The following is a 27,002-nucleotide window of genomic DNA, read 5'->3' as shown; positions in this document are numbered from 1 at the left end:
TCCTTAAACCATGTACGTTCATCCTCTTTACGCTGGAAAACAGTGTCTTCTTGCAATGCCAATGCCTCCATCTTCTCGTACTGCGAATCTTCCTTTTGCTTAATCATGATCTGCTTTTGCAGTTCCGATCGTACCGTCAGGCTAGACAGCCTAAGTATGTCTTGATCGTCGGAGAAAGGTCTCCATTTTGTGAACTAAAAAATCATCTCCATTCAAGACTTACCAGGCTAGAACAATTTCCCTCAGCCTTGCGACTAAGGGCATCAGCAACAACATTTGCTTTCCCGGGATGGTACGAGATTGTAAACTCGTAGTCCTTGATGAACTCGAGCCACCTTCTTTGTCGCATATTAAGTTCCTTCTGAGAAAACAGATACTTCAAGCTCTTGTGATCAGTGAAGACTTCAAACTGCTCCCCATATAAATAATATCTCCAAACCTTCAAAGCAAAAACCACGATCGCCAACTCCAGGTCGTGAGTGGGGTAATTCCTCTCATGAATCTTCAGTTGTCGTGATGCATAGGCAATGACCTTGCTATGCTGCATCAGTACACACCCCAGTCTAGTACCAGAAGCGTCCGTGTACACCATGAATCCTCCGCTTCCAGATGGTAAGGCTAACACTGGAGTTGTGGTAAGTTTAGCTTTAAGAGTTTGAAAGCTTTCTTCACTCTTCTCATTCCATTCGAACTTTACCCCTTTTCGTATAAGCTTTGTCATTGGCATTGCGATTCGAGAGAAGTCTTGAATGAATCGCCTATAGTAGCCAGCTAGTCTAGGAAGCTTCGGATTTCACTGACATTCTTTGGTTGTGACCAATTCATCACAGCTTCAACCTTAGCAGGGTCTACTGAAACTCCATCCTTCGAGATCACATGCTCAAGGAACGTGACTTCTTCAAGCCAAAATTCGCATTTCGAGAATTTGGCATATAATTGATGTGTCAGGAGGGTTTCCAAAACTATTTTCAAATGTTCTTTGTGTTTCTCTGTATTTTCTGAATATATAAATATGTCATCAATGAAGATAATGACAAAGGAGTCTAAGTATGGCCTAAATACTCGATTCATCAGGTCCATGAATGCTGTTGGGGGCATTTGTGAGTCCAAATGGCATCACCACAAACTCAAAATGTCCATATCTGGTTTGAAATGCTGATTTTGGAATATCTTCATCCTTTATTTTTAATTGGTGATAACCTGACCTCAAATCAATCTTAGAAAAGACTTTTGCTCTTTTCAGTTGATCGAATAGGTCCTCAATACGGGGTAGATGATATTTATTCTTCACAGTTGCTTGGTTTAACATTCTATAGTCTATGCATAGTCTCATAGACCCGTCCTTACCGGTGCTCCCCATGGAGACGTGCTCGGTCGAACAAAATCATGCTCCATCAGCTCTTGCAACTGCTTCTATAATTCTTCTAACTCTGCTGGTGCCATTCAATAGGGTGCTCTTGATATTGGCTTCGTACCTGGCATCAGTTCTATCCCGAACTCGACTTCCCGCTGAGGAGGAAGTCCTGGAAGTTCCTATGGAAATACGTCGATAAAATCGCGGACAATTTTCAAATCCTCAAGTGGAGTTAGTTTTGTTTCACCTCCAATCATACTAACTAGAAAAGTCATGTCTCCCCGGCGGAGGTACTTCTGGGCCTTGAGAGTTGAAATAATTCTCTTTTGAATACCTGGTTTTGCCAGACGAAATACAACCTCTGGCATACTAGGTCGGGACAAGATGACCTTCCCTTCCCTACAAAGGATTCTGGCGTAGTGTTCAAATATCCAGTCCATGCCTAATATGACATCATACTCGGTCATATCGAGTAATACTAAATTAGCAGGTAGGTTGTGATTCCCTAATATGATCTCTACTTCTAGCATATAGTTCACACAAATTTCATTGAGCCCTATGGGGTTGTATACCACTAATTTATGGTTCAGTGATTCTGTGGGATTACTAAGTTGTTTTGCAAAATTAAAAGATATAAACGAATGTGAAGCTCCACAATCAAATAAAACAAGGGCAGCTTGGCCCGAAACAAGCACGGTACCTTGCACAAGATCCCTCTTCTCCAGTTGGTCAGCTGTAGTGGCATACACGCATCCCGCTACGCGTTGTGGGGCCGTCTGTGGCTGTGGTGGCGGCGCACGGTGCTGCTGAGGCTGCTGTCCTCCAGTGCCGCGTCGTGCATCATCGGCTTGCTTCTTCCGACACTCCTTGATATAATGTCCCATTTTTCCACAGTAGAGACACCCTCCTGACTCACGGGGACATTGTTGTCCAGGGTGAAAGCGATTGCACTTCTGACACCTTTGATTTTGTCCTGGCCTAGGTTTGGTGTCATTCTCGTGTCGTGGCTTCTTGTTCTGAGGGTGGAATCGCCTCCCACCAAACTTTTTCTTGAATTTGGGTTTCTGAACCCCCGTTTTATTCTTTTGCGACTTTTGCCCCTCCTTCCTGTCATCGTCGAGGAGAGTCGCAACCTAAATAAAAAGGATAGTTGATAACTAGTCAACGTCTCTTGATAGTCTAAGTGTTAACTTCAATAACTTAAAATAAGACTTGTATCACAATGAATATAGTTATTTTACCTGAATGGCTTCATCAAGGGTCTTGGGCCCTCGAGTATACAGACGGTTTCTCAAGCCCGTCTTCAAGCCTCGAGCAAACTTCATTACTCGATTATCATCCGATGTATACACATTTGGGCAATAGCGTTCCAAATTGTGGAACTTAGTAATGTAATCAGCTAGGAGCATCTCACTCTGCTGCAGATCCAAGAACTCCTGCATCTTTTTTGCCCTTTCATGCTTGGGAAAATAGGTGGCATTGAAGACTTCTACGAATTCAGTCCAAGATATTGGGCTATCCTGGAACTTGACTGCCCTGGTGGTTTCCCACCACTTTTCAGCATGATCCTTGAGACGATAAGTCCCAAAGTCCACCCGACGCTCCTTGGGCACCTCCAGTACATGAAAGATGTGTTCAATCTCCCGGATCCAACTCTCAGTAGCCTCTGAATCCGTCTTTCCGAAGAAAGCAGGAGGATCCATGTTCATGAATTTCTTGTAGGACATAGTTCCACCGTTTGTATTCTTCTCGTGGGCCACTTGGTGTAAATTGTTGCCCATCTGCTACATCGTCGTAGCTTGCTGGCCTACTACCTCAGCCAGGTTATGTAGCGTCTCCATAATGTCGTTGCAGCGGTTTGCCCAAGTCATCTATTTGAGCAATTAAAATCCATTATAACCTTAGCTATAATTTTGTGAAAGGATCGTACATACTTATATGGTTTCTATCTCTATATTACAAAAACAACATTCCTACATACTTACAGAGCCATCACGGTTGCTGGAAGAGCCAAGATTCTAAATTATTCAGTCCTGCTCTGATACCAAAATTGTAACGCCTCAACTTTTTATAGTAAAAATTTTGGAGTAATTTTTTTTTAATAGCGGAAGTGCGAAAAACACAAGTCGGGTGCATTACAGGGTAAAACAGAGAAGTACTAAAAGCATAGCATTCATTAATTAAAGAATTAATATCATTAATTACATCCCATAACAAAAATATACATCTACTAATCAGAGTTCAAACAGAAAACACTGAAAAACTAAGATCTATTGACTGCTTCCATATGCGACGCCCACGATGCTCCGATTTAGTTGCTTCCTAAAAAAAATTTAAAGCAGAAGGGTCAGACTCCTCTGTCTGCGTAAGAAGCATTATATTTATATGTGGTGCTCAGTGTCCTGTGTACAAATATGTGCAACTACAGATCTAACTAGCATGAAAATTTGTATCATTCTAAGAAAATAATCATGCTTTCTAATTCATGATATAGTGCAAAAGATAACTAAACTAAAGATACATTTATTCACATTAGCATAAGCTGTAGATTACACAAGTTTTACGAAAGTCATATCAATAGTACATAATTCTTCAGAAATAAGTTTTCCGTCAACTTAAATCATTTAATGATTATCTTACTCTTACCCTGTGGGTAAGCACAAACATAGACCTCGTAGCGGACCGAGACCATACGGGTGTCTATTAATTAATAACATGTATGACTAGCCGTACGGATATCCAAAGGAGACGGTCTATGACCGAGAGAGAACTCCCCAGTGGCTAGAACAAGTATTAGGATGCACCATGTACTTCTGTAGAAGACTTGGATCTACCACCTAGGACGCACTGGTAGTCCTGGTCCGCTAACTTCGTGGACTAGGGACCCGGTGAGACACCTAGCTCTCACGAAAACAAGAATGTCCACGAAACTTGTACCACCTACCCTTTCTAAGGTAGACCATGGGTCTAGTAACATACACCATCTTTCAGGTATACCCAGAGCCCGAAGAATCTGGTAACATATATTGTTTTTCAGGTATACCCAGAGTCTCAAAGGTTTTATATTTCATTTTACATTTTCTTTATAACCAAGTGTGAGCTATCGCACTACGAGGGGTCCGGTAACATATACCTTCTTTCCGGTATACCCAGAGCCTCATAAATCTCATATTTGATTTCTCAATTATTTTTCTGTGCGAGTCATCGCACCACAGAGGATTCTCAAAATCCCGAATCCGCCTTGGGGTTCACACACATTGTATGATTTTTTTTTGTCAGGGTGCCATGAGCACCACATCAAGATAGCATTTCTCGGAACATAGCTCGACTCAGAGCCCACAGTCATCAATTTTTTTTTGAAGTTATGAGCTAGGGTGTAGGCATTTGTACCCCATGAACTATGCCAATTTTGTGGCATAATTTATTTGTTTTATACATTCTTTTCTAGAGTATTCTTTGATTATGGTCATCGCAACTCATCGCGTCATGGCAACTACCCGAGTACTTTGTACCATAGCCTCCCGTTATTTTTATTGAAACAAGCCGTTATAGTAGTGCTCGTCTTGTCGCAAACTGTCTGACAAGAAACGGGACCCATTGGTCCCATCTGTCACACCTACGTATGTAGGATCCAGCTAGCACCCGAGTCAATAGTGCTTTGTCACCATCGGGTCCCGCAGTTATGGCAGACTTCGAAAGGTGTAACGCCCCGGATTTCCAAAACGAAGCTAAGTTAAAATTTTCATGAATTTCTTTTTTTTTTTCATTGCAGCGGAACTTAGAAAAGCTTTTAGCAGCGGAATAAGACGATAATGAGTCGTCAGTTTTAGAAGACCCCGAGCACGTTGCAGGTATGTGGCCAAGCAACTCATTGACCACCAAAGTGTTCCATTTTATCGAAAACCACTTGTTTATTACAACATCACTGCTTAGAAAAGCAGTATAGGTTCAATAAAAGGAAGCAGTACAACTCTGTCTAGAGAAACCCTGGAACTCGATGCCGCCTTGCTCCGCATATCGCCACGCAGGTACAACACCTGAAAACCTCATGAAACGGGGTCAGGACCACTGATGGTCTGGTAAGCATGCAGTCATACATCCATTCAACTCAAGTACGATAATGACCACTCAGGGTCGCAATACGCAATAACGACGCTCAAGCCTCCAAGACTTAGCGTATATCGCAAGAGCCTCCGTAGGGCTATGAGTTGAACATCCGCTCGAGTCTTCATGACTTAGAGCAAGCCTTTTCAGGGCTGTGATTTGAATAGCCGCTTAAGTCTCCACGACTTAGCCATGACCTCTTCCGGGTCTCAAAGTGATGTCTAGCTCAAGTCTTCATACTTGGCACATTCGTATCCCACGCATCTAAGGACAACTCCTCGAGCTTCGCTTAGTCGTGCGGATACAACACGGGTCTTTGCCCAGTCGGTCCAGTAGTATATCGAACATGACACCTTCACAAAGGTTATGCAGGACTGACTCAACACGTCATCCACTCATACATTCAAAGCATCGCTGTACCTAGAACTAATGCATTGTTTGATAATTAACCGCTCCCGCCTTTGGTACGCAGGTAGAGCTATTGTCCGGGCATCAACGCGACGTTCTGGGGGGTGATTATTCTATGTATTTTAGATACCCCAGAGGCCTGTTGACCCTATCCATAGTAGGGCAGTGTGTTTCAACTGGGAGAATCCTACTAGGCCCATATTCGGATGCATCCTCTACTTGCAGTAGTTGGGTTCAATCCTTAGATCTTAAGGATAACCACGACCCCAAAACCCATGAGTGACTGAGGCCATCGTGGACTCTATCAGGTCCAAAGTAAAATACATGTCACTCAAGGCTGTACCATCACTGTCATTCCACAGTGAGCATAATTCCTGAAGGGGTTTGCCAGTCTTACAATTACTTGGACAGAATCTGCATGCCATTTAGGCAGCCCGTGCTTTCAGCACTACGGGAGTATGTACCCGACCCCATTCAGTCTTCTCCAACACAGTCATTACTGAGGGGGTACCCCTAACACGATCTTCAACCGCGGGGTATGTGCGACCTTAAGTCTTATTCATATGCATGCAGAACACCGCTCTTTGGCACTTCGGCCACCACGAGCATCACACCTCTTTGGGTGAAAACAACACACTCTGGCTCTTCGGCCCTTACGAGTCTGGTTGTGTAACCGTTCTCAATGAGCATGCATATGACTCGATCTAAATAGATCGGCTACTCGGCGTATTTTTACGCAACGAGTCCAAACCTAGCCAAGGCGCAACCTCTACTCCGGCTCAGCGGCCCTTACGAGCAAGGTGCCCTTGCAGGCACAAGGATACGAGCCGATCTGGCATCGTTCCATCAACGGACATCATTATGCCGTTCCATTGGTTCCGACAGCTCTTCTGCCGACCATTTTGTCAGCACCTCCCCTGCTCTACCGGCAGTGGTGCGACGAACCCTTCTACGTTGTAGAGGGCAAACCATGAACTGGGTAGCACTCTGCTATATGTCAGAGTATCCTGCTACGTTCTTTCTGAGCTATTCTTAGCTTCTTTAGAAATTTCAGCAGCACTTCCTCTCTTTTACGGAGAAAGCGTGTGTTTCTTTTATCGATTTCATCGGCATCTCCCCTCTTTGGTAGGAAATCGCCACGCTTAATTCGGGAAAATGGATGCGCACCGTTGTGCGTACTTTGCATCCATCAAGGTTGCAGGAACCCTTGGCCATAGCCAGGCCATATGTAATTAACTTAGTCTTTACGTCAAGAGCATTTTGCCAAAAAGTGAAGCCTTTCCAATAGGGGCTTCATTCGTCAAGCAGAATCTTGAACGAGGAGCGGTCAAGGAATCGCATGGGCGATTTGGAGTTGATCTCCATTTGAATGCTCATTTATGCTCTATATATGTAGTATAAGCAGAAGCCTGTGCTTTATACAGCGGCGGCGTAAAGAAATGCATATACTATTGTTCAGGGTGTGTAACTGAACGAAATATTCTACATATATAACAAAGCAGAAGCCTTGGCATCGTTCGACGCGACGGCGTAAGTAAATACATTGCAGAAAGCAGGAGCCTTGGCATCGTTCGACGCGACGGCGTAAGTAAATGCATAATCGGAAGTGCAGTAATCGGAAGTGCAGAAAACAGGGAGCCTTTGCATCATACGACGCGACGGCAAAGGTAAATTACATAGCCTGTGCGATATAAGACGCGTCGGCAGAATCAACAGATATACACCTAGATCCGCATCCAACGATAGTTACGAGGCGAGCGGGTGAACACCGAAGTGTCCTAAAGGGCTCAACCAAGAACTAAAGTGAGATACCATTTTGAAGAACGCATATACTGCGTGTTTGAACATAGATATATCCGACGATAGTTACGAGACGAGCGGGTGAACACCGAAGTGTCAAAGAAGGGCTCAATCAAGAACTAAAGCAAGATACTACTTCAGAAAGTATATTCTATATACAAACAATCAAATACTTGAGAGAGATGGATCAACGAAGCGAACTTACTTCAAATCGTGGAAGAAACGGCTCCGGGTTGCTTCTTTGGCTTCAAGCCTTCCTTCGAGAGGTCAGACTAAGTCAGATGAAGCTGACTTAGTTGAGAAAGACGTAGAGCAGGTCAAGCTACTCAACCTAAGTGGTTTGAACCAAACAGGGTTCGATCCAAGTCAACTGGGTTCAGCAGGTTCGAACTCAGCTCAAGTAGGCTAAGTTTGGGTTCAGAAACCCAAATCGGAATCTGGACCAAAAAGGACTTTGACTTTGACTTTAAACCCAACTAGGTTCAAGTCAAGTCAACTGGGTTTGGACCAGGTCAAGTGGGTTCAGACCCAGGCCAGGTGGGTTAGGACCAGGTCAGGCAAGCTCAGGCAGGCTCAGACCAGGTCAGGTGGGCTCAGGTGGGCTAGGCTAGGTAGGGGAGGTTTAGGAGAGAGAGAGAAGGCAAGAGAGAGAGGGGGGGTCGAAATTATGAGAAGAGAGAGAGTGGGGAGGGCTATTTATAGCCCAAGCCCACCTCCTCTTGGGTTTTTCCATGCCCCTTTTACCCCTTGGCTTCTTTTAAATTCCTGAAGGTTCCTTTTGAGGTGGGGCCCACAAGATATTTCCATAGGATATTTTGTGGGTCCCACAAGATATTTTCTGAGGAATATTTATATGGGTCCCACCAATATTTCTGTGGGTCCCGCAAGAATTTCGGGTTTCCGGCGATTTTTTTCCAAAAAATTCTGAGTACGCCATTTTCTTCGTATTGACGTAACTAAGAAAGTTGGCTCGTACAAATCTATTGATTTCGTTTAGTTAGAAAGTTATGGCTTCCAGAGTGTTTGAGCATATATTCGCAATTCGACGAATATCCTAAGTATAACTGGCTCGCAGGAATTGATTCGTTTTGCATTCTGAGAAGAAATGCTATTTTTACCGGTAAATGCCTCATGAATTTTATTCAGATATTTTCTAAAAAATTGCGGGTCTTACATCATTACCCCCTTAAAGGAATTTCGTCCGCGAAATTCAGCTAAGAGTACACGGTGAAGAGTTCAGGATATTTATCCCGCATATCTGATTCGGGCTCCCAAGTGCAATCATCGATTCCATGATGCTGCCACCTCACTTTAACAAGTGGAATGACCTTCGTTCTTAGCACTTGCTCCCGTCGGTCCATGATCTCCACTGGCCTTTCTTCTACCGTCATATCTTCTCGGATGTCAATGTCTTCATGTTGAATGACGTGAGAAGGATCATGAACGTACTTTCTAAGCATTGATACGTGAAATACATCATGTATTTGCGCGTATTGTGGTGGCAATGCTACTCGGTAGGCAGTCTCTCCGATCCGGCTCAAAACTTCGAAGGGACCAATGAATCTGGGGCTGAGCTTCCCCTTCTTTCCAAAACGAAACACACTCTTGGTTGGAGAGACCTTGATAAAAACCTTATCTCCAACCGAAAAAGTGAGTTCCCTACGCCGCTGATCGGCGTAGCTCTTCTGTCGACTCTGAGCAGTCAGTAGCTTCTTTCTGATCATGTGGACCTGCTCAGTGTAATGCTGCAACACAATGGGCGAGTCCAAGGTTCGCTCACCCACTTCACCCCAATGGATTGGTGATCTACAGGGTCGTCCATACAAGGCTTCATAGGGCGCCATCCCAATGCTAGCGTGGTGGCTATTATTATAAGCAAATTCAGCCAACGCTAGGTGGGAATCCCAATCACCTTTCCATTCCAGCATACAGGCTCTTAGCATATCTTCAAGAGTCTGTATGGTTCGTTCTGATTGCCCATCTGTTTGGGGATGGAATGCTGTACTGAACTTGAGTTTCGTCCCCAGGGCTTTCTGAAGCTGCTCCCAAAAGTGAGAGGTGAACTTCGGGTCACGATCAGATATGATCGAAATCGGCACTCCATGGAGTCTAACGATTTCCCGAATGTAGATCTCCGCCAATCGTTCAGTTGAGTATCGAGTGTTGATTGGCAGAAAATGAGCAGACTTGGTGAGTCTGTCCACGATCACCCATATTGAGTCATGTTGTCTCTTGGATCGAGGCAATCCAACGATGAAATCCATCATAATGCCTTCCCATTTCCATTCTGGAATCTCAATCCGTTGCATCTTTCCACCAGGGCGCTGATGTTCGATCTTAACTTGCTGGCAGATCAAACACTTCGAGACAAACGTAGCCACATCACGTTTCATACCCCTCCACCAGTACTTTCTCTGTAAATCTCGGAACATCTTCGTACCTCCAGGGTGAATGGTGTACTTGCTATTATGAGCCTCCTGGAGTACTTTCTGTCTTAGCTCAGGGTTATTTGGAACCCAAATCCTTTCTTCCATCCATATTCCTCCATCTTCTTTCAAATGGAAGAAAGTATCATCTTTTTCAGCACGAGCTTTCAATTCCAAGTACTGGGGATCCTTGAACTGTTCGGCTACGATGCGATCGAAGAACTCAATGTGGATCGTCAAACATGACATTTGGATTCTGCCAGAATCAGCCAAAAATGGCTTCCAGTTGACGAAATCCTCCATCAACTTCCATTGTCCGGTTAGGCTGGCCAGAGTGCCAACAGTCTTGCGACTAAGGGCATCTGCTACAACATTCGCCTTTCCAGGGTGATAGGAAAGCGTGAATTCATAGTCTTTGAGGAATTCCAGCCATCGCCGTTGCCGCATATTGAGTTCTTTTTGAGAAAAGAGGTATTTTAGGCTTTTATGGTCCGACATGACCTCAAATTTCTCTCCATAAAGGTAGTGTCGCCAAATTTTAAGTGCGAAGACTACCGCGGCAAGCTCAAGATCGTGGGTTGGATAATTTTTCTCATGGACTCTCAACTGTCGTGACGCATAGGCGATTACTTTTCCATGCTGCATCAACACACAACTCAGACCTGTTCCCGAGGCATCGGTATAAGCAACGAAGCCTCCCTGACCAGAAGGTAAGGTAAGGACAGGGGCAGTGGTAAGCCTCTGTTTGAGAACCTCAAAGCACTCCTTACACTGGTCAGTCCATTCAAACTTGACTCCCTTTTTTAGTAATTTCGTCATCGGTACTGCGATTCGGGAGAAGTCCTGTATGAACTTCCGATAATATCCGGCAAGTCCAAGGAAGCTGCGGACCTCAGTGATATTTTCTGGCTGCTTCCAGTCCATCACAGCTTCCACCTTCGCAGGATCCACTGCGATTCCATCTTTTGAGATCACATGACCAAGGAACATCACTTTGTCTAGCCAGAATTCACATTTTGAAAACTTAGCATAGAGTTGGTTATCTTGAAGGGTTTTCAAGACGATTTTCAAGTGCTCCATGTGTTGTTCCTTGTTCTCAGAATATACGAGAATGTCATCAATAAAGACGATGACAAAGCTATCCAAATATGGTCTGAATATCCTGTTCATTAGATCCATAAAGGCAGCAGGCGCATTAGTGAGTCCGAAGGGCATTACTACGAACTCATAATGGCCGTATCTCGTTCTGAAGGCTGTCTTGGGTATATCCTCTTCCTTTACTCTGAGCTGATGGTACCCAGACCTGAGGTCGATCTTGGAGAACACCCTCGCTGTTCTGAGCTGATCGAATAAGTCCTCAATCCGAGGCAACGGGTACTTATTTTTAAAAGTTGCCTGGTTAAGCATCCGATAATCGATGCATAACCGAAGGGATCCATCCTTCTTCTTTACAAACAGCATTGGGGCTCCCCACGGTGACACACTCGGTCGGATGAACCCTTGTTCCATCAGTTCTTCCAACTGACACTTCAACTCACTGAGTTCAGCTGGCGCCATTCGATACGGGGCTTTGGATATCGGCGCCGTTCCAGGTAAGGATTGAATTCCAAATTCAACCTCACGAAGTGGCGGAAGTCCTGGCAATTCCTCAGGAAATACATTGGGAAACTCCCGTACCACTTCCAAACTCTCAAGGGGTTGGTCGTTGGATTTTTCCACCGAGAGACTCAACAGGAAGGCCACACAACCCTTCCTAAGGTATTTTTGTACCTTAAGTGCTGATATGAGCCTTTTCTGTGGAACAGGTTTGGATAACCGGTATTCCATCTTAGGCAATCCGGGTCGAGATAGAATTACTCTGCCCTCGCGGCACAGAATCTTGGCATTATTCTGAGCCAACCAATTCATTCCTAGAATGACATCGTACTGTATCATATCGATCAGGATGGCGTCAGTAGGCAAGTGTTGCCCTGCTATCTCAATATCCAAATTTTTCACACACCGGATACATTTGGTGCGTGAACCCAACGGGTTATACACTTCGATCATTTTATCAATCGGTTGCACCGAAGCGTGGAGTTGTTCAGTGAAATCGTCAGAGATAAACGTATGAGTAGCACCACAATCAAACAAGACGTAAGCTGCATGTCCATTAACAGGTACGGTGCCTTCAATCAGGTCACCATTTTCGACTTGTTCAGTCGTTACAGCATATACACGACCTGCAGCAGGCCTTTGTTCTACTCTAGGTGGAGGTCGTTGAAACTGAGAACGTTGTGGGGCTGGTCGAGAGGGTCCAGCAGATCCGACATTACTCCTTTGTTCATCTGCAGCCTTCTTGGCGCAATCCCTTATAAAGTGGCCCATCTTGCCACAATACAAGCACCCACCAATGTCACGAGGACATGGCTTTCCAGGGTGGTTCATACGACACCTTGGGCAGCTGAAGTTGGATTGCTGACCATTCGGAGTTGGGTTCTGTCTTGGCCTCACGACTTGCTGAGTGTTGTTCCCTCCTTGGAACTTCTTCTTTTGAAAGGATTGTCGTGAACCCTGGCCACTTGGGAACGTCCTTTTACGATTCCCACCATTCACTATGGGCTTCTTTGCTACGATCACTTTAGATCGTGCCCAGTCCTCTTGGATTTTTGAAGCCGCTGCTACCGCAGCCTGAAAGGTCGAAGGCATGCTTGTTATCACTCGAGATCGCAGCCCTTCGCGCAGACCATTCACATATTTGTCGGCCCTTTCTTGGTCTGTTTCGAACAATCGAGAGCAGTAGCGCTCTAGATTCTGAAATTTGGTGGTATAGTCCATTAGACTCATACCGCCCTGTTCCAACTCCAGAAACTCCATCTTTTTCTTGTTTCTGGAATGCAACGGGAAGTAGTTATCCATAAAAGTCCTCCGAAAGTCAGTCCAAGGAATGACTTCGACTTGTGAGAACTGGATAAATTTAGTGGTATCCCACCACTTCCGTGCATTGTCTTTCAACCGATACGTGCCAAAATTGGTCTTCTTTTCCTCTGGTACTCCCAGTACTAAGAAGGCACGTTCCGTCTCTTCGATCCAACTCTCCGCGAGCTCAGGATCGGCTCTGCCAATGAAAACTGGCGGGTCAAGTTTGAGGAACTTTTCATAAGTCACTCCTCCCAGGTGCTCGTTTCGTGGTGCGACTGGTTCTGGCCTCGTTTCACGGATGGCTGTAACCAGGTTGTTGAGTGTCTCCAACAGGAATCCCTGCGTATGGGACTCCTCGCTTGTTATGGTTCTCCTCGTCGTAGGAGCCATTTATCTATGCACACACAAGCACTTGTTTTTAGTTTCTCAATGTATATATGGAAGTAAAAGCTTTATTTACTTAATATACATCACATTTACACAAGCATCGCCTTAAACAAAACGTCATGCCGCACTGGCAGACTTTAGGCGTTGAGAAACTATATACATGAGTCTACTGACTCCAAAGCATCACCAGTCTCTTTAAGACTTGGATTTCTTTGATGATGACAAACTCCAAAAGGTCCATCTATTGCCACATGACCTTAGAGCAGGCACTACTAGCTTTGGCTTGGGCGGCACTTCCGCACTAGCAAGCGAATATTGGGGATATATGAGGGACTCCAGTCCACTTTCCCAGTCAGCAAGATCAAGACTCTGGGAGTCTGGAATAATGATTGGCGAACAGAAAGAATCCCCTCTTTTGTTCCTACCATTTAAGCTCGGCATATGTGATGCCGGATGGTAGCTTGGCGAGTGATAGACCTCCGCAGGGAAGTTCAAATCAAAATCCCTCAGCCTTGGTAATTCATCAAAAGATGTTGGGGTATGGTTGCTCCCAACACTAGAGTGATGCGGTCCACTGACACGCGAAGTCTCATCCCTGAGACCCTTTGAAGCCCGCCGACCCATATCGGCGGTATATTTCCTTTGGCATTCGTTGGCGGAATGCCCATCTTCGCCACAGTATTGGCAGTCTTGGACTTCATACGGGCATATCCACTCATCGTGCATGACCTTGCAGCGATAGCAGTATCCACGCGAGTCATGAGTTGCCATCTATACAAAGATGCACCCAGATCAGAACAAAAGTATAAAAACATATACTTACAGTGCGATATCGGGACCATGACGGATCTTGAACCAGGTTTCTCAGACTCATGCTCTGATACCAATTCTGTAACGCTCCGGATTTCCAAAACGAAGCTAAGTTAAAATTTTCATGAATTTCGTTTTTTTTTTTCATTGCAGCGGAACTTAGAAAAGCTTTTAGCAGCGGAATAAGACGATAATGAGTCGTCAGTTTTAGAAGACCCCGAGCACGTTGCAGGTATGTGGCCAAGCAACTCATTGACCACCAAAGTGTTCCATTTTATCGAAAACCACTTGTTTATTACAACATCACTGCTTAGAAAAGCAGTATAGGTTCAATAAAAGGAAGCAGTACAACTCTGTCTAGAGAAACCCTGAAACTCGATGCCGCCTTGCTCCGCATATCGCCACGCAGGTACAACACCTGAAAACCCCATGAAACGGGGTCAGAACCACTGATGGTCTGGTAAGCATGCAGTCATACATCCATTCAACTCAAGTACGATAATGACCACTCAGGGTCGCAATACGCAATAACGACGCTCAAGCCTCCAAGACTTAGCGTATATCGCAAGAGCCTCCGTAGGGCTATGAGTTGAACATCCGCTCGAGTCTTCATGACTTAGAGCAAGCCTTTTCAGGGCTGTGATTTGAATAGCCGCTTAAGTCTCCACGACTTAGCCATGACCTCTTTCGGGTCTCAAAGTGATGTCTAGCTCAAGTCTTCATACTTGGCACATCCGTATCCCACGCATCTAAGGACAACTCCTCGAGCTTCGCTTAGTCGTGCGGATACAACACGGGTCTTTGCCCAGTCGGTCCAGTAGTATACCAAACATGACACCTTCACAAAGGTTATGCAGGACTGACTCAACACGTCATCCACTCATACATTCAAAGCATCGCTGTACCTAGAACTAATGCATTGTTTGATAATTAACCGCTCCCGCCTTTGGTACGCAGGTAGAGCTATTGTCCGGGCATCAACGCGACGTTCTGGGGGGTGATTATTCTATGTATTTTAGATACCCCAGAGGCCTGTTGACCCTATCCATAGTAGGGCAGTGTGTTTCAACTGGGAGAATCCTACTAGGCCCATATTCGGATGCATCCTCTACTTGCAGTAGTTGGGTTCAATCCTTAGATCTTAAGGATAACCACGACCCCAAAACCCATGAGTGACTGAGGCCATCGTGGACTCTATCAGGTCCAAAGTAAAATACATGTCACTCAAGGCTGTACCATCACTGTCATTCCACAGTGAGCATAATTCCTGAAGGGGTCTGCCAGTCTTACAATTACTTGGACAGAATCTGCATGCCATTTAGGCAGCCCGTGCTTTCAGCACTACGGGAGTATGTACCCGACCCCATTCAGTCTTCCCCAACACAGTCATTACTGAGGGGGTACCCCTAACACGATCTTCAACCGCGGGGTATGTGCGACCTTAAGTCTTATTCATATGCATGCAGAACACCGCTCTTTGGCACTTCGGCCACCACGAGCATCACACCTCTTTGGGTGAAAACAACACACTCTGGCTCTTCGGCCCTTACGAGTCTGGTTGTGTAACCGTTCTCAATGAGCATGCATATGACTCGATCTAAATAGATCGGCTACTCGGCGTATTTTTACGCAACGAGTCCAAACCTAGCCAAGGCGCAACCTCTACTCCGGCTCAGCGGCCCTTACGAGCAAGGTGCCCTTGCAGGCACAAGGATACGAGCCGATCTGGCATCATTCCATCAACGGACATCATTATGCCGTTCCATTGGTTCCGGCAGCTCTTCTGCCGACCATTTTGTCAGCACCTCCCTTGCTCTACCGGCAGTGGTGCGACGAACCCTTCTACGTTGTAGAGGGCAAACCATGAACTGGGTAGCACTCTGCTATATGTCAGAGTATCCTGCTACGTTCTTTCTGAGCTATTCTTAGCTTCTTTAGAAATTTCAGCAGCACTTCCTCTCTTTTACGGAGAAAGCGTGCGTTTCTTTTATCCATTTCAGCGGCATCTCCCCTCTTTGGTAGGAAATCGCCACGCTTAATTCGGGGAAATGGATGTGCACCGTTGTGCGTACTTTGCATCCATCAAGGTTGCAGGAACCCTTGGCCATAGCCAGGCCATATGTAATTAACTTAGTCTTTACGTAAAGAGCATTTTGCCAAAAAGCGAAGCCTTTCCAATAGGGGCTTCATTCGTCAAGCAGAATCTTGAACGAGGAGCAGTCAAGGAATCGCATGGGCGATTTGGAGTTGATCTCCATTTGAACGCTCATTTATGCGCTATATATGTAGTATAAGCAGAAGCCTGTGCTTTATACAGCGGCGGCGTAAAGAAATGCATATACTATTGTTCAGGGTGTGTAACTGAATGAAATATTCTACATATATAACAAAGCAGAAGCCTTGGCATCATTCGACGCGACGGCGTAAGTAAATACATTGCAGAAAGCAGGAGCCTTGGCATCGTTCGACGCGACGGCGTAAGTAAATGCATAATCGGAAGTGCAGTAATCGGAAGTGCAGAAAACAGGGAGCCTTGGCATCATACGACGCGACGGCAAAGGTAAATTACATAGCCTGTGCGATATAAGACGCGTCGGCAGAATCAACAGATATACACCTAGATCCGCATCCAACGATAGTTACGAGGCGAGCGGGTGAACATCGAAGTGTCCTAAAGGGCTCAACTAAGAACTAAAGTGAGATACCATTTTGAAGAACGCATATACTGCGTGTTTGAACATAGATATATCCGACGATAGTTACGAGACGAGCGGGTGAACACCGAAGTGTCAAAGAAGGGCTCAATCAAGAACTAAAGCAAGATACTACTTCAGAAAGTATATTCTATATACAAACAATCAAATACTTGAGAGAGATGGATCAACGAAGCGAACTTACTTCAAATCGTGGAAGAAACGGCTCCGGGTTGCTTCTTTGGCTTCGAGCCTTCCTTCGAGAGGTCAGACTAAGTCAGATGAAGCTGACTTAGTTGAGAAAGACGTAGAGCAGGTCAAGCTACTCAACCTAAGTGGTTTGAACCAAACAGGGTTCGATCCAAGTCAACTGGGTTCAGCAGGTTCGAACTCAGCTCAAGTAGGCTAAGTTTGGGTTCAGAAACCCAAACCGGAATCTGGACCAAAAAGGACTTTGACTTTGACTTTAAACCCAACTAGGTTCAAGTCAAGTCAACTGGGTTTGGACCAGGTCAAGTGGGTTCAGACCCAGGTCAGGTGGGTTAGGACCAGGTCAGGCAGGCTCAGGCTAAGTCAGGCAGGCTCAGACCAGGTCAGGTGGGCTCAGGTGGGCTAGGCTAGGTAGGGGAGGTTTAGGAGAGAGAGAGAAGGCAAGAGAGAGAGGGGGGGTCGAAATTATGAGAAGAGAGAGAGAGTGGGGAGGGCTATTTATAGCCCAAGCCCACCTCCTCTTGGGTTTTTCCATGCGCCTTTTACCCCTTGGCTTCTTTTAAATTCCTGGAGGTTCCTTTTGAGGTGGGGCTCACAAGATATTTCCATAGGATATTTTGTGGGTCCCACAAGATATTTTCTGAGGAATATTTCTGTGGGTCCCACCAATATTTCTGTGGGTCCCGCAAGAATTTCGGGTTTCCGGCGATTTTTTCCGAAAAATTCTGAGTATGCCATTTTCTTCGTATTGACGTAACTAAGAAAGTTGGCTCGTACGAATCTATTGATTTCGTTTAGTTAGGAAGTTATGGCTTCCAGAGTGTTTGAGCATATATTCGCAATTCGACGAATATCCTAAGTATAACTGGCTCGCAGGAATTGATTCGTTTCGCATTCTGAGAAGAAATGCTATTTTTACCGGTAAATGCCTCATGAATTTTATTCAGATATTTTCTGAAAAATTGCGGGTCTTACAAAAGGTCACCACAATAATACCCAAAGGCTTGCACCGTTGCGGTCACCAAGGAGAGGTATCCTACGGTTTTGCTCCAACCGAGTGTCACTCCTAGGTAGTAAGCAATGTCGGTTCCTCCAGTCTACAACTGAAGATGGTAACGTCACAAGACCTCTGACCCAACCCGGTTAGACACAAGTGGCCTAGCCATTGGTTGGGACCAAATCAGGTCTCCAACCGAGCCTCTCCCACAACCACCCGAAGCCAACCAAATGTTGGGTGCCATCAAAATTTTAATTTTTTTTTATAAGAAGCATAATATGCTATAATAACATGTGTGTGTTGCTGTTCAGCCCCTTTCAACCGGTTGTGTGTCACCTTGCTATTCATATGTGTGCAACAACTATTTAGCTACAGTATTGGCAATATATTGTAGACACTCACAGCTACTAACCATCCAATATTAATTTTTTTCAAAATAAGAAATAAGAAGTAGCTTTACATGTTGTGTTAACCTTAAGTCATGGTTTTTAATTTTTTTCCAGAATCAGAAATTACATATTGTTTTAACCTTAAGTCATGGTTGTTAATTTTTTTTTTTCAAAATAAGAAATAACATATTGTGTTAATCGTAAGTCATGGTTGTTAATTTTCTGTTTCTTATAACCAGAAAATGATGTGCTTCCTAATATGAGCACACTGTAATGTATCAAAATAAATTTTTTTGTTTCTTATAACCAGAAAATGACATGCTTCTTAATATGAGCACACTGTAATGTATCAAATAAATTTTCTGTTTCTTATAACCAGAAAATGACGTGCTTCCCTCACTAGTATGTTCAAACCCAAACAAATTATTATGTGAACCAAACTATAGCTTCCAGTCACTAGGTTGTACTGCTATTTACTCACCACGCCCATAGTTAGCAATAGATGATGAACCAATAAGAATTCGTTGAAGGAATAAATGAATGATTAGAGATAGTTTGCATAAAAAAAATGGATGAAAACAACACAAGAGGAATAAAAATAGTAAATAATAGGCTTGATTTTAAATTATATCAAACACAATAAGTAAAAACCAGCATGTATATAAATGCTTTTGTTGTAAATAAAGTTGGGCATAGAAACTAAGATGTTAGACTCCGTAACTCTGTATGATTTGATGTAACTGGATCCACATTAGAGTCTTCATTATTGTGTTCTACAAGGTCAAGTTCACAGAACCATCTTCTTCTTCTTTTTTTCATGACTTAAACCAACGTGAAGGCTCATGTCTCCACTCAAGAAAATAAGAGCTAGTTCAATACAATGAATTATTGTTCAGCATCAAATATGTAAATCACCATTTTCAGATGCTCAAATCATGGTAATACACATTAGAACATAATCTAATTTCAAAAGACTCGTTGTGTTAAACACTTTCGACTTGAACAAACTTATATTTATATGAAGACACATAGCTCATCTGGGTGGAGGGTTTTTGAGCAGCTCACCAGCCTCTTATGAAGCTCCATACATGAAGGAGCTGGCACTCCAACACCCAAGGGCGTGTACAACACGAGACCCTTCCGTTAGCCAAGACAAGTGGTTTGTTGAACCACCATAAATTTATTATTTCGTTGAAGGGATGACTCGACCCATTCCGAGCACGAGCCATGACATCAATTGTCAAGAAGGCAGATGGTGTTGTTCATAACAAAGTGGGTGTTGTTGCGACATTTTTGCGCAATAGGACATTAAACACTTACACACAATATATAACACCCCTTACCTATTTGAAGTCTTTCGACGGCACAACTGCACTCTCGTTCCTTTGTTGGAGCAACCCACCCAGCTTCAATAATGGAGTCCCCACAATCAGCAAGGAAGAAAAGGGTGGCTGGCCAAAACGTCAAGAGAGAGAGAGAGAGAGAGAGAGAGAGAGAGAGAGAGAGAGAGAGAGAGAGAGAGAGAGAGAGAGAGAGAGAGAGAGAGAGAGAGAGAGAGAGAGAGATGGGTAGTCTCGTGTGGCTCCCCATCATAATTTTCTCATTTAATTCCTCCCCACCCCCCCCCCCCCCCCTTTGTTAGAGAAGTTTCAATATTTCAACTCTCAAACCCCCATCCCACGTTTTTTGGTGGGTGTAAGCATTTCCTAAATTTCCCCCCTACCTTTAGCAAAAGTTTCTCTAACTACCTTTATTGGTTGCTTTAGTGGTACCCCCACCTCATTTGGGGGGATTTCCCATGTTTCTTGGAAAAGACGAAGCAAAAAGGCCAACTCCCACATGTTTATTATGGGAGAGGGTCTAGAAAGTAGGGGTTTAACTCACCCACGATTTTCCCTTCTTTTTTTTTATTTTTTTTCCACCAAAGTAAAAATTTTAACCTTTGTGTGTAAAAAGAAAAATTTATGCACATGGGGTTTTGAACTAGGGTTTTCAACCTAAGGGGTAACGAACCCCACAAATTGTGCTACATTGCTTTTCGTTGCAAAGTGTGTGGATTAAATTGTATTTAACCCTTTCAGTTTTGTTCCGGATTTCATGAAAAAACAATGTTTTTTTTTATTTCAATGTGTGCACTCCGGGGTTTTGAACTTGGGTTGTGGTTCCACACAACCGTGCGTCCTACCACTGCACCACACCATCACTTGGTGTTTACTTTTGCAAGAAAATTCTATTTATGTCATATTTGGACATTTTTCCTTGTTGATGGATTTCTTCCATTTTCAAGTGGATTTTTCACCCGTTCGTTCTAAACTTGCCCTCTCTTACCTTAAATGTGTTTCGGATCTCATGCTATTATCCCGAAACTATTTAATTTACCATTGTGTCTCGTGAACCGAGTCAGATTATCGGATCTTGCCAAGATCTGGATCCAAATACCAATTTTGATGGTTTGTTACCAGTTTCGTTCTAGAAACCCCAAATCATCAAAAATTGTATTGCTTAGCATAAAATCTCACTATTTCACATAAATGCTCTACTTTTATTCATTTAAAATTTTGTAAATTTCACATGTTTTACACTGCGTTTCCGGCAGGGGGTCGACCCCCTGCGTTCCCACAGGGGGTCGACCACCTGCGTTTTCCGACAGGGGGTCGACCCCATGCATTTCGGTAGGTCATTAGGTGCTGGGCTTCTCAAGGCATATGCAAGATGTTTTCATTTTCCTCGGTTTTTTTTCTCGGCAGGTGGTGACTTCATTTTAAAACAGTGTTTTTTGGAGATTTCTCAACGAAACCCACTTGTGCTCAGCCACCCGTGGTAAGTAAGTGACAAAAACAATGCAAATCGGGTAAATACCCGTGGTGAGTAAGTGATGCAAGCGCATCACATGTTATTTAATTTATTGAATGTAACACTTTATTGTTCACACACTCACTTAGTTGTTGATATCTAGGGCTGCTTTGTTGGAGTTCGGATTTCATGCTGAGCATTATTTTAATGTATGAGAATAGAAGTGTTCTTATTTTTGTAGTACGGATTCCATGCTAGGCATGATAGTAGTTAGTGGAATATTGAAGTGTGTTTGTTGTAGGTACATGTTTGACATTTGTTTGATATGAATGATTTCGATGTATTGTAATGTTTGATGTAATTATATCCATGCTTGCATGTAGTTACTTTCAATTTGATTATGGCTTCCATGTAAAATTGTATAATGAAAGAATGCTTCAAATGAATGTATCGTGTCATTAATAGTTTGCACATGAAAATATTAAGTTATCAATGCATGCATCATAATTCTTGTTATTGTATGACATCATATATTGCATGATAAATTTGATATTTTCTTTATCATAGCATTTTGATGGTTCTCTTTTAACTGGTTAGGTTTTATTCGTAACATCATACGATAAAATGACTGCAAACCATGAATGGATGTACCGTAGGATAGTGGACAATGAGTTATCACATGAATATATGGATGGTGTTGAAATTTTTGTTGATTTTGCAACGGCAAGTGTTAGTACAGTGGATCCCACAGTTCGGATTAGGTGTCCCTGCAAGATTTGTAAGAATAATCAATTTGTAGAACCTCATGGCGTTAGACATCACCTATACAAGAAGGGTTTTGTGAGTGATTATCAGAATTGGGCATTTCATAGAGAAGAATTTAGAAACAATTTTGATGCACGGGTGAATGTGGTGCACGATAATCCATATATGAATTTGATATTTGATGCTGCAGGAACAGAACTGGGTTCTGCTATGAGTCCTAGTGATGTAAGAACTGCAGTAGATGAAGAATCACCAAACGATGCAGCTAGTAGATTTTATTATTTACTTAGAGATGCTGATGAGCCACTTTGAAATGGTTGCGAGAGTCACACTATCTTGTCTGCAGTTTTTCAACTAATGAATTTGAAGTCCGAGTATAATTTGAGTCAATCATGTTTTGACCGTTTGTGCATGATTGTGAAGAGTATGTTGCTCAAAGATGAGAAATTGCCACAAAATTTCTATCGTGCGAAAGTTATAATGATTGTATATGTTTTCAAGGACAGCTAAACACATGAGATGGCATACAAATAAAGTTCGACACGATGAAAACAAGATCACGCATCCTGTTGACGCTGAAGCTTGGAAGCACTTTGATCATACTCATCAGAACTTCGCAATGGAAGTGCGAAATGTTAGACTCGGTCTATGTACAGACGGATTTAATCCATTTGGGGGTAGATCAACTCCATACTCATGCTGGCCAGTATTTGTAACTCCATACAACCTTCCACCAAGCTTGTGTATGAAACGTTCAAATCTTTTCTTGTCTCGGTTGATCCCTGGTCCGACTTCACCTGGCCAAAATCTTGATGTATATTTAAGGCCATTGATTGATGAACTAAAAGTATTGTGGGATGACGGTGTTACCACGTATGATGCCCACAAAAAACAAAATTTCAATACGAAGGTCGTTGTTCTATGGACAATCAATGACTTCCCTGCATATGATATGTTATCTGGTTGGAGCACACATGGGAGGTTGGCATGTCTGTACTACATGAAGGATTCCAAAGCTTTTAGATTGACGCATGAAAGGAAGCCTTGCTGGTTTGAGTGCCATCGTCAATTTTTACCCAGCGACCATCCGTTCTGACGACAAAGGAATGCGTTTAGAGCAGGCACAACTGAAATGAAAGGTTCATCTACAAGATTTCCTGGCATAGAGATTCTAAGAAGATTGCGATACTTTTCAGATGTATTAACAGATGCTCGCAGTCCAACACCCTTCCGTGGATTTAGGAAGGATCACAATTAGACAAAAAAATTTATTTTTGGGGAACTACCATATTGGACGACCCTATTGATATGACATAATTTGGATTGATGCATGTGGAAAAAAATGTTTTTGATAATGTGTTTAATACAGTAATGAATGTTAAAGGAAAAACAAAGGATAATCCGAAGGCCCGTATGGATTTAAAAGTAATATGTAAAAGACCAGAATTGAAACTCAAAGAGTATAATGGCAAAGTACTGAAACCTAAGGCAAAGTACGTGCTTGGACTTGATCAAATAAAGCATGTATGTCAATGGTTGAGACAATTGATATTTCCAGATGGATATGTCTCTAACATTGCTTGGACTGTGAAGATTGACGATGGACAGTTATATGGGTTGAAGAGCCATGATTGTTATATAATTATGCAATGATTGATACCCCTAGCATTCTATGATATGTTAGACAAACCTATATGGGGGCTATTGTCTGAGTTGAGTGGATTTTTTAGAACATTGTGTGCATCGAAAGTCGTAGTATCTGATGTAAATAATCTCGAGGACTCTGTCATCACCACTGTTTGTCTGCTAGAAAAGATTTTTTCACCATCATTTTTCGATGTTATGAAACATTTGATTATACATTTACCATATGAACTAAGGGTTGGTGGCTCTGTGCAATATCGATGGATGTACCCATTTGAAATGTATATGTTTTTTTATATTTGTCTCTTTAATGACAGATATTTCAAATTTGAAATGTATATTTTTGACAGATGCGTGTTTGACCTCAAAAAAAAGGTTCGTAATAAAGCAAGAGTAGAAGGCTCTATTTGTGAGACATACACTTTAGAAGAGATTTCAAATTTCTCATCTATATACTTTGAACCTCACATTCCAACACGTTATACATGCCTGCCTCGTAACGATGATGGAGAACAAGTAACTGTAACTGAAAAGCTGTCGATATTTCAACCACTTGAGCATGCATTTGGTAGTTGCCGATCAAGGCTCTTGACAAATCGAGAGCAAGACACAACACACATCTATATTCTTTTTAATTGCTCAGCGATCGACCCATACATCGAGTAAGTATATGTAGACGCAACACAATTATAAATCCTTTTATGTTCTATATGTGCATACATGGTTCGGTAATATAAGTATTTGTGGTTTGCAGACGATTTGATATGGAGTTGCGAAGAGAAGTTTCATATCTCACTGATGCAGAAGTACAAAAAGAACGTGAAACTAAGTTTGTGGAGTGGTTGAAACAGTTGGTAAAAACGCTAACATAAATTTTGTACTTGTAAACAAGACTAAGTTACTTAATTGGTCATGATTACAATCATTGTTTATGTCTGTACGTAGGTCCGCCATGGTGATGTTAAAGATCAAGGAATATGTGATTTAGAAAATGGTCCGACCAAAGTTGTGCAATGCTACAACGGGTACATTGTAAATGGTTATCGATTTCATACAAAAGATTACGGTATAAACAAATCAACGATGAATAATGGTGTGTGTGTTAAGGGTAGCAGCTACGGTGAAAATGAACATGATTACTACGGTGTTATAGAGAAAATAATGGAGTTGACTTACTTAGGCATAAATAATAGGGTAACTTTATTCAAGTGTCATTGGTTTGATCCAACTGCAACAAGACTCGACAAAGCCTTAGGAATTGTGGAGGTGAATCATAAATCAAGGTTTGGAACATAAGAACCATTCATATTAGACTCACAAGCTCAACAGGTTTATTATACTTCATATCCGAGTATAAAAAAGTCAGATAGAAATGAATGGTGGGCAGTTTGAAGGTGAAGTCCAAACTATACCCTGAGTATGATCAGTTACAGAAAGACAAGTTAGTTGAAGACATTGATTACTATCAATCAGATGATATCTATGACTTTTCTTATGGTCACGATGTTGCACATGATATGCATGTTATTTATTAATTGGCCGATGAAACATTCATAGAAGATGTGATCCAAATGATATACCAAGTGGATGGGTAAACAATAAAGAAGAAGAAGAAGAAGAAGAAGAATATGAAAGTCAAACAAGTGATGAGGAAGAATTCTCAAGCTAGTGAGCAAAATCTTGTAATACAAACCTCTATTTGAATGCATTGCAATAATACTTGATGTGAATGATTTGAATTATTTGAATGTATTATAATATTTGATGTGAATGAATGAGTTGTATTGCAATACTTGATGTGAATGATTTGAATTATTTGAATGTATTGTAATACTTGATACGAATGATTTAAATGCATTGCAATACTTGATGTGAATGATTTGAATGTATTGTAATACTTGATGCGAATGAATGGGTTGTATTGCAATACTTGATGTGAATGATTTGAATTATTTGAATGTATTATAATACTTGATGCGAATGATTTGAATGCATTGTAATACTTGATGTGAATGATTTGAATGCATTGCAATACTTAATGTGAATGACTTGAATGTATTGTAATACTTGATGCAAATGAATGGGTTGTATTGTACTTGATGTGAATGATTTGAATGATTTCAATGATTTGAATGTATTGTAATACTTGTTGCGAATGAATGGATTGTATTGCAATACTTGATGTGAATTATTTGAATTATTTGAATATATTGTAATACTTGATACAAATGATTTGAATGCATTGCAATACTTGATGTGAATGATTTGAATGTATTGTAATACTTGATGCAAATGAATGGGTTATATTGCAATACTTGATGTGAATGATTTGAATGATTTGAATGTATTGTAATAGTTGATGTGAATGATTTGAATGCATTGCAATACTTGATGTGAATGACTTGAATGTATTGTAATACTTGATGTGAATAAATGGGTTGTATTGTACTTGATGTGAATGATTTGAATTATTTGAATGTATTGTAATACTTGTTGCGAATCATTTGAATGTATTGCAATACTTGATGCGAATGATTTGAATGTATTGTAATACTTGATGCAAATTATTTGAATGTATTGTATGACATTTGTTATTTGTTAGAATATGGTTCGTGGAGGTTACAGTGGTCGTTCATCCAGTAGTAGCCAGGCCCAGCCTTCATCTTCACGGGCTCCTGTGATATGTATATCATTTAACTAATTGGATGCTTGATTAGTTGAAATACGCATTCTGAGAATTTCTAACGTATTTTTTACAGATGATATTTCGCCTGTACACGACCCACCTACACCAGTTGATCACACAAGTCAGGAGCCAACACAAGATGCAAGGTCTTATCAGTCTGGCACAAGAAGACTCATTTAAATAGTGTATATCGATAATCGATCGTAAGTATTTCGTTTTCAATTATTGTATATCTTATAAATATTTTATATTGATATTTACTGTGTACCAATTCATATACAACACGAGGTTTGAGCCACAAGAAGTAGTACGCGAGATTAAGAATTCACTTCTTCAACATCTACCAGGACCAATCGCTCAATAGAAAGAGTATCCAAAAGAGGTGATAGACAGATTGTGGTCCTCATTCACGGTATACAGTTGTTTGTCATAGTTAATGTGTTTCATATTTAATTTTTTTTTATAATCATGTCTACTAACTTTTTAAAAATATATATAGGTTTCGAATAGCTTCGCGACTACGGTGGAGGAACATGATGCAAGGTAGGTATGGCAGAGGGTGGCTGTCAATCGATTTGCAGACATGCTACACAATATGAAGACTGCAACAAAAAAAACATCTGGCGGAATAGATG

The 27,002-nt window shown here is 42.2% G+C and overlaps 1 protein-coding gene across 1 annotated transcript; it reads right to left on the bottom strand.

Moving 5' to 3' along the window:
• Positions 1 to 1,533: 1,533 nt before the first annotated feature.
• Positions 1,534 to 2,796, bottom strand: LOC149845570 (uncharacterized). The gene is made up of 2 exons (XM_089988465.1): positions 2,596 to 2,796; positions 1,534 to 2,487 (listed from the first exon to the last, which is right to left on the bottom strand). The coding sequence occupies exons 1-2, from the start codon at positions 2,794 to 2,796 to the stop codon at positions 1,534 to 1,536; spliced, it is 1,155 nt and encodes a 384-aa protein (XP_089844591.1).
• Positions 2,797 to 27,002: the final 24,206 nt, after the last annotated feature.

The sequence above is a fragment of the Nuphar pumila genome, chromosome 2 (genome assembly GCF_984573655.1).
Source record: "Nuphar pumila chromosome 2, dmNupPumi1.hap1.1, whole genome shotgun sequence".
Lineage (NCBI taxonomy): Eukaryota > Viridiplantae > Streptophyta > Magnoliopsida > Nymphaeales > Nymphaeaceae > Nuphar > Nuphar pumila.
Note: the sequence above shows the minus strand (reverse complement) of the source record. Positions and strands in the feature narration are given on the sequence as shown.

Excerpts from the sequence above, each read along its gene's own strand:
- LOC149845570 (XM_089988465.1), bottom strand. The coding sequence starts at position 2,796 with ATGCAGGAGTTCTTGGATCTGCAGCAGAGTGAGATGCTCCTAGCTGAT. Across the intron at positions 2,488-2,595 it reads CCCTTGATGAAGCCATTCAG|GTTGCGACTCTCCTCGACGA; the intron begins GTAAAATAACTA and ends CTTTTTATTTAG.